The sequence below is a fragment of the Mastomys coucha genome, unplaced genomic scaffold, assembly GCF_008632895.1.
Source record: "Mastomys coucha isolate ucsf_1 unplaced genomic scaffold, UCSF_Mcou_1 pScaffold14, whole genome shotgun sequence".
Classification (NCBI taxonomy): domain Eukaryota; kingdom Metazoa; phylum Chordata; class Mammalia; order Rodentia; family Muridae; genus Mastomys; species Mastomys coucha.
The window spans coordinates 13,184,121-13,198,543 of record NW_022196896.1 but is presented as its reverse complement, the minus strand read 5'-3'; the positions used below and the strand labels follow the sequence as shown (position 1 = coordinate 13,198,543).

The 14,423-nt window shown below is 39.0% G+C and overlaps 1 protein-coding gene across 2 annotated transcripts in view; it reads left to right on the top strand.

The window, feature by feature from the left end:
• Positions 1-14,423, top strand: part of Mms22l (MMS22 like, DNA repair protein) — a 116,785-nt gene that overhangs the window by 75,625 nt on the left and 26,737 nt on the right. For both annotated transcript variants that reach the window (XM_031366489.1, XM_031366488.1), the window contains 2 exons: positions 9,370-9,563; positions 14,142-14,292. In XM_031366489.1, coding sequence (XP_031222349.1) covers positions 9,370-9,563; positions 14,142-14,292 — 345 coding nt within the window. The remainder of the gene's footprint in view (positions 1-9,369; positions 9,564-14,141; positions 14,293-14,423) is intronic.

Here is a 14,423-nt window from a genome sequence, read left to right as displayed (position 1 = left end):
TTTTATATATACATATGCAGTAGAGGAATGAAATCCTCCTGTTCAGAATTATGACTCTGTCACTAAGTATCATCCATGGGGCTACTAGCTGCATTGCCATTTCCTCATTTATGGTGGTAAATAAACAGAACCTTCTCAATATGTGGAGTAATTACTGAGATTATCAGAGAATCCAGGATTACCTAGATGTCTGCACACACGCACACGCGCGTGCATGTATATGTGCATGCCTGCCTGACTGTAGGTGTTTGAGCTTTATTAACTAATTTATTTTGGAATGTATTCTTACTGTTCCCAGTTTAAAGATTGAAGAAAGAGAGGAGTTGCCTGTAGCCTAACATCTGCCTGGTGGAAATGCAAATATCTATTGAAGCATAATTTAAAACCAAATAGTAAACTTCATCCTTTTGTGAACTTTAGTCACTGTAACAAACATTAGAGATAATAAGTGTGAAAAGAAAATGTTTATTCTGCCTTACACTTTGGAGGTTATTGTCATAATCATAAGGCCTCATTGCTTTGGGTCTGTGGCAAGAAAACACGTCACACACATTATGGCAAAAGCTTGTAGTGGAACCAGTCTGTGCACCTTGTGGCTGAGAAGCACAAAAGGAGGGACAGGGTCTTATTAATCCCTTTTAAGGATATGTTCCTATTGACATAAAGACCCTTTTATTCAGCCCCCTTCCTTAGAGCTAGCTTTTTTTTCTTTTTTGGTTTTTTCGAGACAGGGTTTCTCTGTGTCGCCTTGGCTGTCCTGGAACTCACTCTTGTAGACCAGGCTGGCCTCGAATAGAGCTAGCTTTAATACCTCCCACCTCCTTGGGGAAACAATCTCATGTTTTCAAACCAATAGTAGCTGGGGATGGTTAAGCATCCATTTTAAATACTTAGCCAGTATTGGTACATGAACTCTTAGGGCATATTCCCGTAGTTTTTGCTGAAGTTTGTATCTGAAGTATACCCCAAAGACTGAGGGTTGGAGCCTTTGCCCCCATCGTTCTGTACTATTGAGGTTTGTCTCTCTCTGCTTCTGACCACCATGAGAACAGACCTCCTCTGCCTGGTGTTCCTGCTATGACATGGTATGCCACCTCCTGCCAAACAACAGAGCCAAGCAGTCATGGACTGTACTTGCTGAATCCTTGAATCCAGTTATAGAAATGTGGGCATGCTTGATTCATTGTTTGTCATTGGGCTCTTAGTTCTTTCTTGTATTGTTGTTTCCATCCTTGCAGATTAACTCATCCATCCCTAGCAAAAGCTTAAATGATCACATGTCGTTGACCTTTGAGATCTGGATAAAACAGTGTACAATCCCTATGAATTTTAAATTTTGGTATGTTGCAATGTTGCATCTAGTGTAAGGATTTGTTCATATCCCACTTTGTAGCTACTTTTAGTAGTTTTGTATATAAATCAATACAGTATTATAACACTAGAAATATGCGTTACTTATTTCAGTAATAAAATAGCATTTGAGAAACTGCAGAACAGTGATTCTCATTTGGGATATGGAATCTATTCTGATTGCATAGGTCTCAGTTCTGGTTCTGTTGCACATGAGCAGAATAGTCCGTTCTGGGCTACACTATACTCAGAGTTTTCTCTATAAAATAAGGACAGCAACAGCAATTAAAACTGGGTAGACCAAGACTAGCACAGACATTATAAGTTGTCTGGAATTTGCTGACTAATAATAACAGTGCCTCAATATTTTGTTTTTTAATTTAAACTTCTATTGAGAACTTGTCAATAAAATTAACCAGACCCAAAGTTTGTGCCTACCTTGTGGCCAAGAAACAACAAAAAAAGGAGAGTGGTTACTTTAATTTTTAAGGAAGATTTATTTAATAATTAGAAGAAGTGAGGAAGTATTCCTCATCTGAGGAAAGGCTGTATGTCTGTCTCCATACCCGTACTTTTCCAGTGATGTTCTCCTGCCTCTGAATCACACTCACTAGGATTTGAAGCGATAGAATTATACCTGAACTACAGACTGTCTTGCCTTACATGCTGCAAACTGTTTTCACTTATTTGCTAGGTTACCAGCTGTGTAGATAATAGTGAGACTTTATATTCCTGTGTAATGGAGGAAAAACCTGTTCTCCTTCCTAGACAAATGTTCATTTATACACTCTTCTTCACATACCCCAGAGCTCCCATTCTTTATTTCCCTCAAGTCATCTGGTGTATGTCACTCACTGTATACTTACTTCATAGTTGATGCGGCTTCTCTGTAGAACCTGTTCAAAGCCATGATAGCTCTGCTTTGATCTCACCACCCACTCATCCTCTGCTCCACACACCTGTATAGACAGCCGGTGCTCCATGGAACACTGTAAAGTACTCCAGGATTGGATTTGTCCGACTGGTCTCTCATTTATCACTTGTCCCTCATAGGTGGCCTGCACAGGTATTCCAAACAGAACTGAAACTGTCTTAACTCATTGGCAGAGGCTCTGAAAGTTTGTTTACCTAGAGGCGTTTGAGGTTGCCTCTCTCCTCCCCACTTCCCAGTTCTTAAAGACAGGATTGTATTAAACAGTGGTTCTCACCCTTCCTAATGCTGAGACCCTTTAATACAGTTCCTCATGTTGTGGTGACCCCTAAACATAAGATTTTTTTGATGTTACTGCATAACTATAATTTTGCTACTGTTATGAATCTCAATGTAAATATCTCTTTTCCAATGCTCTTACATGATCCCCTAGAGGAGTCATGGCCCACAGGTTGAGAACTACTGTTATTAGATAGTTTTTAAGGTAACTTCTAGGGTTAAAACTTTGGGACTTGGGTTATATGTTATTTTTGAATAGTTAAGCAGTTAATAGTTTCATTTCACAGAAACCAAACTCAGAAAAGCATCCAAGGGTGTCACTTACGAAGGACTCTCATTCTCTTTCTGTTTACCAGCACTTCAATTAGATACTTGGAGTAGTTCTGTTTAGTGATTTGAAACTTTTTTTTTTTTTTACACTAATGCAGAGTTTTAAAGTCACCATGTTTGGAATAGAGTTAAAAGAATCATGCAGTTTTTGCTGTCAACTGCACCTCTGTCAACTCCTACCAGTCACATTACTGTGTCATGTTTGTCCTGTGTGGTAGGAGCTTCATCAAAAGTTCTTCTTTTCTTTAAATTGCGAAACATTTATCTATGCATACCAGAAAACTGTGTGACCAGTTCATCACAGGCCTGCTGAGTTACCCGGAAAGAATGCAAAGAAGAGCCACAGATTGTGTTTGTTGCCACTCCATTGTGGTTGGGGAGTGGTGGGATATGTGGAATCAAGAAAGAAGAAAACAAGAAAACAGATCATGGAGAGTGGGGAAAGAGGAACTGAGTTACGAAATGTGGAAATCCCTTTAATGTGAGAAATGAGTTGAGACAGCAGAACTAAATATGAAGCTTTTAAAATATGTGAATAGTGGGTTTGAAAGAGTCTGGGTTTGATCATGGACTTAGGAAGACTTACATGCTTTTCACAGAAATCCTGTTAGGTGGCTGTAGCAACCATTGCCACAGATCTTGACTCAGTAGAACAGGAATTGGGAAGTCATTTCTTCCAAGGTCACACAGCTCTGCTAGCTTTGCCATAACTAGCTACATAGCACATTCTTTTTCTTTTTCTTTTTTTTGTCTCAATTCTTCATTTATAAGATTTGAATAATAATTGTTTCTGCCTCACAGGATGAGAAATAATGTTTATAAAATAGTTGACATAATACAAGGCTCATAGTAAATACTAATAAATGATAGGTATTGCTATTATTTCTACTATGAAAGCTGCAATTTGAGTAACTTGACATTTGGCATATTTATTTTCTGTGATACTATATTTCATTACTTATAATGTAAGATGGTCTGGTTATTATATTTCCACATGTGTGCATCAGAACTATTTTAGCCTGCATGAAAATTGTCTTTACCCCAAGAAATTTCCAAGTGTTGGAGAAATTTATATCTTTTTGTTTTGGTCTTACCTTTTAGGCAACAAAGGCCTTCCCGTTTTTCCACAGACAGTGGTGGCAGGTAGAAAGTATCTGAAGATGCCTGTGGTATCTGGGGTTACAATAGTGTTTTTGTTCATAGTCGTCCCCCAGTGATGGCGCTTCCTTTATTACTGCCTGCACTTTCTACTGTTCCACTTTCACTACTCCTTTATAGGTAGTTTTCCATTCTGAAGCATTGATTTTAAAAATTACCTGAGACTGCACAGGTATTTTTGAACTGGTGGTTGTCTACAGACATTTGTTTTAGCCTCCATAATGCCCAGTGCTCGCCATTTCTTCTTTTTCACTGTGATTCCCTCAGGGATGGAGAAATGATGATCCAATCTTAATTCACCCCGAAGGCAGCAGACTTAGGAAGTGTGGACACTGGAGCTCTGGTCTGGTTTGCATGTTCTGGTTATGGAGCTTTCCCAGTCTGCAGTACTCAGAGGTGTACATTCTCAAATATGCTTTGTGGGGGGCAGTGTCTCAGCTTTAATTAGGCCCCCTGTTTCCTCTGCTCACTCTGCCTTGAAAGGAATACACTCTGGCAGCATTGGATATTTACATAATGGTTTGTGTTTTACCATTATGTATTCAGATCTCTGAGTCATATCCCTGAAGTGACCAGGAGATACTCCTGTCGTGTCATCATTTTTTGCTGCAGAGGTAAAAGGTGGGTCCTATCTGTTGTCCTTCTCAATACTGCTTTGAGTACATGTGTTCTTTTTCTAGTCTTAGCTAATATGGAATTCTGCTATTGCCCTTGGTGTTTCAAAGCTCAGGGCCACCTTTGTCTCTCCTAGGTCTTTCCTTCCTTGCTAAAATTTCCTTCGTCCACATAAGATGAAACAACAAAAACAGTTAATGTATGACCATTTAAAAACCTATATGCTGTGAGTTACTGTGTATAGGAAGCCTCTCTCTTCAGCCTCAGGTTTAGGTTTCAGATATGGTCAGCCCTTAGCCATTTGAGCTTTGGATGTATTATTTAACTCTTCTGCTGTCAGCTTCATCTTCTGTAATGAGTCATCTCATGGGTCTTAGATTTTCTTTCTTTAGTTGACATGTCAGACATGGCATTTAGACATCTTGTGGGGTAACATGTTGTTATGCATGTATATGTTATGTACTAGTCAAGTCAGCTGGCACAGCTCACTCTTCAGACATGTAGCCTTTAATATTGGTATAATGTTCAAAGTATTTCAAACTTACAGTAGATTTTTATTTTGGGGTTAGGGGTCCTAGTAGGGATTAACTCCAGGGCCTTGTGCATGCCAAGCAAGTCCTCTACCATTGAGCTATGTCACAAGCCTCTTACTTTATAATTATTATCTATATTCATCTTATGTTGCATAGCACAGTAGAATTTATCTTTGTCTTCTGTACCTGGTGTATTTCACGTAATATCTTCTCAGTTTGTCTGAAGTTTCATTATTTTTGAGGGACAAAAGTAGAGAGGATAGTGGGCACACCTGAATGTCTGTATGCGAAGACTTGAGATAAGTGTTAGGTTTCTTCAGTGGCTCTCCATTTTAATTAAGGCACAGTCTTTCACTGAACTTAGAGGTGGCTGACTCAGCTAGTCTAATTGTCCAGCAGGTTTCAGGGATCCTCCTGCTCACCATTCCCAGTGCTAACATTATAGATGCATGATACTTCACCCAGGTCTTCTATGTAGGAGACAGCGCTCCAAACTTGGGTCCCCAAACTTGCTTGTTTTATGTTGCTGGCTTGTTTTATGTCAGCATGACACAAGCTACAGTTAACTGGAAGTAGGGGACCTCAATTGAGAAAATTTCCTCCATAAGATCCAGTTGTAGGCCATTTTCTTAATTAGTGATTGATGGGTGAGGGTCCACTCTATTATAAGTGAACTATCCTTGGTCTTGGGGGTCTATAAGAAAGCAGGCTGAACAACCCATGATAAGCAAGCCTGTAAGCAGCACCCTTCTATGTCGACTGTATCAACTCTTGCCTCCAGGTTCCTGCCCTGTTTGAGTTCCTTTCCTGATTTCCTTCAATGATGTACTACAATGTGGACTTGTAAACTAGATAAACACTTTCCCTCCCTACTTGCTTTTGGTCGTAGTGTTTTCTCTCAGCAGTTGAAACTGGGACACTTGGCAAGGATTTTACCAACCAAGCCATCTTGAAGACCCACTACTTTGTTCTCTTATGGCTGAGTTCTATTCTCTCATATGTGTAGATTACATTTTCTCTTTCTACTCTTCACTTGGTGGACACATAAGGTTGTTTTCATTTCTTGGGTATATTAAGTAATGCTGCAGGAAACACGGGAGTGCATATGTCTCTTTGACATCCAGACTTCATTTCCTTTGGATTCATGCCCAGGCGTGGGATCATACGGCATTTCAGTTTTAATATTTTGAGGAAACTCTATAATGACTGAACTAATTTATAATCACTCCTGCCAACAAGGTAAAATGGTTCCTATGTTTCTACATTCTCACCAGTGCTCATTGCCTTCTTTTGTGTAATACCCCAGAACCACCTTTTAAACTAGGGCTCACTCTTAGTAAACTAGGGTGCACTCTTAGTAGTTTATATCTGTCTAGCGTGAAGATGTAAGGGTCCAGTAAAAAGACAAAACAAAACTGAATTTTGCTGTACAGACTTACAATAATATCTTTCCCTGTCTTAGAAGTTAATAGCAGAAAGAGATGCTGTACAAATTGAACTTTAAAATAAAAAACATTTCTTTGAGAATTTCATCCATGCTTATGCATTTTAAAATACATTTTACATTTCTCCCTTGCAATTCCTCCATGGTACTAGCCATTCTTAACTAGAATGAAGCCATCTCACAGTATCTCATTGTGGATTTAGTTTTTATTCCTCTGATGACTATTGATATTGAGTGGTTTTCATATGCCTGTTAGCTATTTGTATGTGGTCTTCTGAGACATGCCTGAAGTATTTTTAAGTGATTTTTGTTTTGCTAATAATGAGATTTTGGATTGCGTGTTAGCCCCTGTCAAATTTGTAGTTTGTAAATATTTTCTCTCTGATTCTAATTGCTTTAAGTTTACTGTTTTCTTTTTGGTAACAAGCATTTTAGTGGGCTGGAGAGATGGTTCTTCCAGAGGTCCTGAGTTCAAGTCCAGCACCCAATTGTGGCTCACAACTATCTGTAATGAGATCAATGCCCTCTTCTGGTGTGTCTCAAGACAGCTGCAGTGTATTTACATGTAATACATAGATAAATCTTAAGGAAAGCAGGCGTCTTAGTTTAGCATTGCAGTTGTCTATTTTGTACTCCTAAATTTTGGAGAGGCGGAGCCTTACCCAGAAGCTCCTTGACTGCAGTGTCCTGAACTGTCTCTTCTAGTCGTTTGTTTTATGGATTATATATAATTCTTTAAGTCACTTTGAGGTTTTTGTTTTGTTACTTGAGAGGGTTGAAAGTCTGCTCATGTTTTGAGGTAAGATACTGCTGTGTAGCCAGAGTGGCTTCAAACTCATGATCCCTCTCCTTTGTCCTCCTTGATGCAGAGATTACGGGTGTGCCCAGCAGGCAAAGTAGGCGGGAAGCTAGCAGAAACTGATCAGAAATATTACTCCTTCATAGGGAGTAGGTTTTACTGAGCAAAATAGTGGCTTATATAGAAATAGTGAACTATACATTTATTTATCATTCTTTAAAATCAGTATACCTGAAAAAAAAAAAAACTATTAAAACCCAGGGGAAGGAGTCGTTATTTTGGTTAGACTTCAGTGCATAAAAGTATTCCTCATCTTTTCTGTGTTACCAAGGGCAGTTGAGTTAGTTCCTAAGAATTCTAGTAGTGTCTCATTTTATTCTAAGCTACAGCACCCAAACTGCTCTTTCGCATCTAATGTAAATTGATAGCATCTCAGGCAGGTTTTTTATGGGAAACATAACAGATACTTAGTTTTTGTTTGTTTGTTTTAATGAGAATAGCTTGCTATTCTTTCCCGAGGCATTTGTACACTTTTTCTATATGTTTAGTAAGATTAAGTGGTACCCCATGATGTGCAGAAATCCAATGTAAAGGGACAGAAGCTCCTAATAGTATATAATTTATACTTAGAATTTTTACTCCCTGGTGTATAGTCATGTGACATGATGTGGTCTTTTTTGTTGTTGTTTTTGTTTGTTTTTTCGAGACAGGGTTTCTCTGTATAGTCCTGGCTGTCCTGGACTCACTCTGTAGACCAGGCTGGCCTTGAACTCAGAAATCTGCCTCCCACGTGCTGGGATTAAAGGCGTGCGCCACCCCTGCCTGGCAAGATGTGGTCTTATAACCACTTTGTAGAATTACTTTAGGTGCCTGTGCTAAATAAACTGCTTAAAATATCAAGAATGCTACCTTAAAATTAACTATATTTTAAAGTACTGTTACTCCCCTTAGTTGAAAACAATTTCTGACAAAGGAAGCCTTGGGCTTTCTTTGTGTTTATTGTTGTTGTTTTTTGTTTGGTTGGGTTTTTTTGTTTGTTTGCATCTTGTTACTTTCTGTGTAACTGCAGAGAGCAAATAGAAGGATGATAATCCACAGTTACTTCTGCTCTTTAGGTTGGTGTGGCACTGATAGAATCAGACACAGAAAATAGCTATACTCTACATTTACCATGACATTTTATTTGTTTCTGAGTGGATTGCTTTCTAAATGTCTCTCTTCCCAATCATTGAGAAGTCTCATAGTTCGTTCTTTGCATAGCCTGGTAATCTCAGTTTTCTGCACCTATGTTTCTTAGGTTCCAAAGATGTTTAAATTTTAAGTTAACAAAAAGTAGTTAATGATAAATCAGAATTTTAAGACAGCATTGAATTATACTTTGTTAATGAACAGAATATTTTATTGTCTGTGAAAATGCTTTCCTAGGTTCTAGTAGCCAAGACTGTCCCCAGAGTTTTGTGTACCAGCACAAAGCCTACTGCTTTTTTGCACAAGAAAAAAATGTTCAGTTGGATATACCATACCTGAACCAAATGTTCTTCTTACCTTCTTCCCAATATACCTGTATTGAAAATCATTTAAAAAACTATTTTTATGCCTAGATTCTAAGTAAAATCACTTGACATACATGAATTGCAAAATGCAGATCCTCATTCTGAAGTTGCCTGTTTCTCATTTAGATCTGACACATTAAAAAAGCATATAATTAATGGTTGACATTAGTAATTAACATTAACTTTGTGGTGTTTAATATGCCTTCTTCATTCATCCTTCAAATAACAAATATATTATGCCTTGGCAGAAAGGTTTCAGTTATATAAATGCTCCTTTGGTTTTCACAGGCTATAAATGTGAAAAACAAAAAAAAATGTGTTAAAAAACAGTCTGCTTTCATTTTTTGAGTGTTAGATATATTTTTATTTCTTTTCAGGAGTGTTCATCAGCAATTGTGTCAGGAACTTCTAAGAGAGAATGTGGACCTAATTGTGCAGTCTTCATTATCGGCTAAAGAGCGCCCCCTGGCTGCCGTCGCCGGTGCATTGTGGAGGCAGTTCTTTTCCTTTCTCAAGAGTCAGAGAATGACCCAAGCCGTGCCCCTCTCCCAGCTTGCAGATGCTGCAGCAGGTCAGCATTAACTGTTCGTTGCTAACTGCTTTCTCCTGCAGACTTTTGTCAGTATTCCCTCTATTTTCATGATGACAACCTCCTGCTTGATAACAGTTATTGTGACATATGATGAGACAGATGACATGTTTAAACTGAGTGTGTTTGGCTTACATATTTAATCATTAAAAACTAAATGATTATTTATTAAAAATAAAAAGTAATTTCCAGTCATAACACTGAATGTTCACAGACTTTTCTTATTCTACAGTTATTTGGAAAGTAAGGTAGCATTTGATTCCATCTGGCTCAAGAAGTATGCTTTCATGCTTTACGAGCGGTTAACTGAGTATTAGCTGATTTGTGTAAAGACAAACGACCACGGCAAAGGCCCAGCCCTTCAGCGCCGAGAGGATGAGCTCAGGATGCAGCGGGGCCCTCAGAATGGTAGTGCTCTGTCCTCAGCAAAGCCCCAGCCCTTCAGCACCGAGAGGATGAGCTCAGGATGCAGCGGGGCCCTCAGAATGGTAGTGCTCTGACCTCACTACATTTTATTTCAAATTACAAGTTGTATTTAGATTAACTATTAACCCAAAGACATGTCCCTAGGCATTCATGGAATCATGTACAATTAGGCAAGATTTTTAAATATATGGACATTTTTTTGCAGTTTCCTAAGAAGAAGTCATTATATCTTTTTTCAAAGAGCTATTATGCCATGATATGTTGAGAAGTTCTAGAATAGACAAAGGATTTATATGGTTACTGCATATATATAAATAGAATTCATTTCAAGTTTTTTTAATATATTTAACCGTAACACTTTAAACAAACCACAATGACAAAACTCCATATGATCTAAATCAGTGTTTATTTTATTCTGGGATGGATGAAGAAAGATGATCTAAAAGTAAAGGAATGAATGATAAAAAATGGCTAAGAAATTGAATCTTAGAGCAGTTCAGACTTTATACAAAGTTCATGAGACTGTCTACACATATGGACAGAAGACTGTGGCCAGGTCATGTTTTCCAACCAGTGTGGTGTCTGAGTTAGTACACATTGATATTTAGTAAGTTGAAATTGATTCTATCATCCAGAATGCTAGGCCATCAGCAAAAGCACTTTTGGGTTAGTTTAGTTGACACTGTCCTACGTTCTAAAAGTAAGTGCCAAACAAATTCAAAGTCAATGGCATATATTTCTGACTTGACGTGGAATTAGCTCGACAGAAAATGACTTCCTTCATTTCAGAAAAGGTTGTTTAAATGCTCACCTTTGCATGTACTAGTTGGGAGGACCACCACAAACAAAAATACCCCATTCTCACAAAAGTTATGAACTAGTGAGTGATGGGGCCAAGAATAATTTGTTGCTGTTGTTTCTGAGAGTCTTGCTTGGTTGCCCAGGCTTGTGGGATTTGTGATCCTGTGCCTCAGACTCTGGTTTACAGATGAACAACACCACACCCAGCAAAAACAAACCAAAACAGGGCAGGGGCAGAGGGGAGAGTACTCAGGGAGGCATTGACTCGGTGACACGAAGAGGGGAAGGACAGAGCTTAGGGAACTAGAGGGAAGAGGCAGACATAGGGGAGTAGAAGAGCTTAGGTGATGAGAAGTCTACCCTCTGCCTTCTGAGCAGGTGGAAAGACCTCCACTTTGACCTGGAGATTAGAAGCTATTGGTGTTTTTCCAGAAGAGGAATATAGTTGTATTGCTAATGAGATAAAGGGAAGCAAAGAGGGAAATAAGACAGCTAGAAAATTATTCAAACAACTCAAACCAGATTGGACTAAAGTATAGTATAGTCAGAAGTGGTCAGATGTAAACGAAGGAAAGGCACACCTAACAATATTTACTAAGCAAGTAAGGTAATGTAACCAGAATCGTTCATGAAAGGTGTCTAGAGGAACTAGCAATTTGCTATTATAAGAAGATCAGGGAGGGACTATTTTATGATAGAAAATAGAAGATTTTTAAGTGCTTAGAGTGTTTTGGTTTGTTTTAAGATATTCATTGAAGTCTATATCCATTAAATGAGGACTTGGATATCATTAGCAGGCTTCCCAGAAGAGCTCTGAGCTGGGGGTTTGTTTGTGAACTCTCTATGGGTAAATAGTCTTTAAAGCCCAGAAGCTGGCTATGGTTACTAATGTGAGAATGGATGAAGACAGAACACTGTGGATCAGTTCACATTGTATTTCTGTGAAGACTTGTGGCTCCAGAGAAACAAGGAAGGACACTGTAAAGGAGTGTAGATAAGACACAAACCAAGAAAGTATGATGCTGTAGACACTAGGACAGGGACCTGCAAAAGAAACTTTTTCTGAAATTTTTTGTTGAAATTTAATTTAATTTTTTTTTTTTTTTTTTTTTTTTTTTTTTTTTTTTTTTTACAATCCAGATTTTATCCCCCTCCCTGTTCACCCTCGGACTGTTCTACATCCCATACCTCCCCCCACGTCCTCTGACTCTACGAGTATGTCCCTACCCCACCACACCTCCCCACTCCCTGAGGCCTACAGGCTCTTGAGGAACCCCTCATGGTGGATCTTCTCTGACTGAACCCAGCCCTGGCAGTCCTTTGCTGTATATGTGTTGGGGGCATCATAGCAGCTGGTGTATGCTGCCTGGTTGGTGGTCCAGTGTCTGAGAGATCTCCAGGGTCCAGGTTAACTGAGACTGCTGGCCCTCATACAGGATCCCCCTTCTCCTTATTTGCCAGATGTCATAGTTTCTTGGAGGCATCCTGCTGAGTAATCTCACCCCTTCTAGTTCTTTCTGAGCTCTGGCTGGCTGGTTCAACTCAGCTGTTCTGGCTCAAACTCCTCCAAGCTGACTGACTGACGGCCTTCTCTCAGCTTCTTCTGGAATTGCTCAGCTTGGCAAAACTGCCTCTGAACTGCACCCATCTGAACTGCTCTGTACTCTGCTCCACTCAGTGGAACTCACTGACTCTTTCTCCCTGCGCTGCTCTCTTAAGTCACCTCTCTTAAGTCACCTCTCTTTCCTGTCTGTTCTCCTGAGAGTTAGGCATAGTTTATTTTTGATTCATTCTGTCAAATCTTTCTCTGGTTTGTCACTTTGTCTACCCCTTAATTAGCTGTCACTTTCAAACATGACTGCTTCCTTCTACAAACAGAGATGTGTTCTAAGGGCATGTCTGTATTCCAGCCAGGTCGCAGAGATGGGTGGAGACATATATGGTGTGTGGGGATCGGGGTGGGGGTTTGAATTTTGAATGTTCCTGCACTGTAAGCTGCTCAGCCAGTGAGTTCCAAGGACCTATACGGTAACACCAGGATTACAGATATGCATGACCATGCCCTGCTTTCATGTTCAAGATTAGAGCTCAAGACATCATACTTACACAGCAAATGCTCTTCCATGCTGAGTCACGCATGTTCCAGTCCTGAAGTGGTTTTTGTCAGAGAATCATTGAACTGATTGAAGATAATTGAAGAAATTCCACAGTTAAAGGGAATGGTACAGAAGCCATGTAGCTTAGTGTAGAGTTCTTGCATAGCATGCACATGGCCCAAGGTTCAAGAGTGGACCATGCCGTCAAACTGTCTAAAGAAGGAAAAGAAGATGTGAAAAAGGATTTAGAAAAAAGCTATACAATCAATTGATTATAGGTTTGTTATCAGCAAAGAACTGATAGAGTTTGGGTCCTGGAGAAGGGGAGCTATGAAGGATCCTTAAAATGAGCTTTTACAGAGGTTATAATTGATAATGCCGAGTGCTCTGGGTATCAACATGGGAGCACTTAAGTATGGGGGAGGATAGTCACTGGAATAAAGGAATTCCAATAATAAATAAGATCATGGCAACATTGCTGTTGGAGAATAATATATGCCTAGGCAAGTGGAGGGCATACAACAAGAAGAACATGTTACTGGTACAGTTTGATGTTGTATATGCGATTCAAAGCTAGATCTAGTAGGGAGGAAGGAGTGAGAATGGTTTAGAAGTAGCATTGTAGAACAAGAAAAAACCTACCTTGTCTGTGAAGTCAATAGAGGGGAATGGAAGGGTATGCAGCCACCATGAAATAGAGCTTCCTAGCAGTCAGTGCTTCAGTTGACGTGCGAGCATAGGTGCAGGTTGAGGTGACGAAGTTCTAGAAAGTAATATCTGCTTAACATGATTGAAGAATTCTGTTGCTAGATTGTGGTTTCTGAAGAAAGTGGGTGTCTTTAATCATAAGAGATCACTGTTTAATAGAAGACAATAGTGGGTTTTGGGGTGAGCATGAATGCCTGTGGCGGGTGGCAAGTCAATTAACTTAATCAAAGAAGACTGGATGCAGGAAATACTTTTAACTAGGTCTCTAAATAATAGAGACATATAAATAAAATCCACTGGCTTGACTTGAAGGAGCCATATCTGTAATCATATTCCTGAGCTAGATGCTTTTTAAACCTTTTTGGAGATCTAAATAGTATTTACATTTAACAACATGTATTTAGTTGTTTAAACTCAAATTACATTTTTGAATGTTACATTTTATTTGGGATTTTTAAAATCCTTGTAATTAGAGACGAGGCAGGGGGTTTGAAAATGTCTTCCCTGAACTTTCTCTTTTTAAATCTAGATTTTACTTTGCTGGCAGTGGACATGCCAAACACAGCACCTCCAGATCTTCAGCCGCAACCAGTTATATCAATAATTCATCTTTTTGGTTGGGATGATATCATCTGGCCCCAAGTTGTAGCAAGATATTTAAGTCATTTGCTACAAAATAGGTATGTACTCTTAAGTACTCTGGGAGGGTTTTTCTAGTATAAACTAATATTTATTGTATATCCTCTCATTTGGCAGGTGACATTTTAACAGTAGTAATAGCAGGTAGAATACATATATATATATATATATA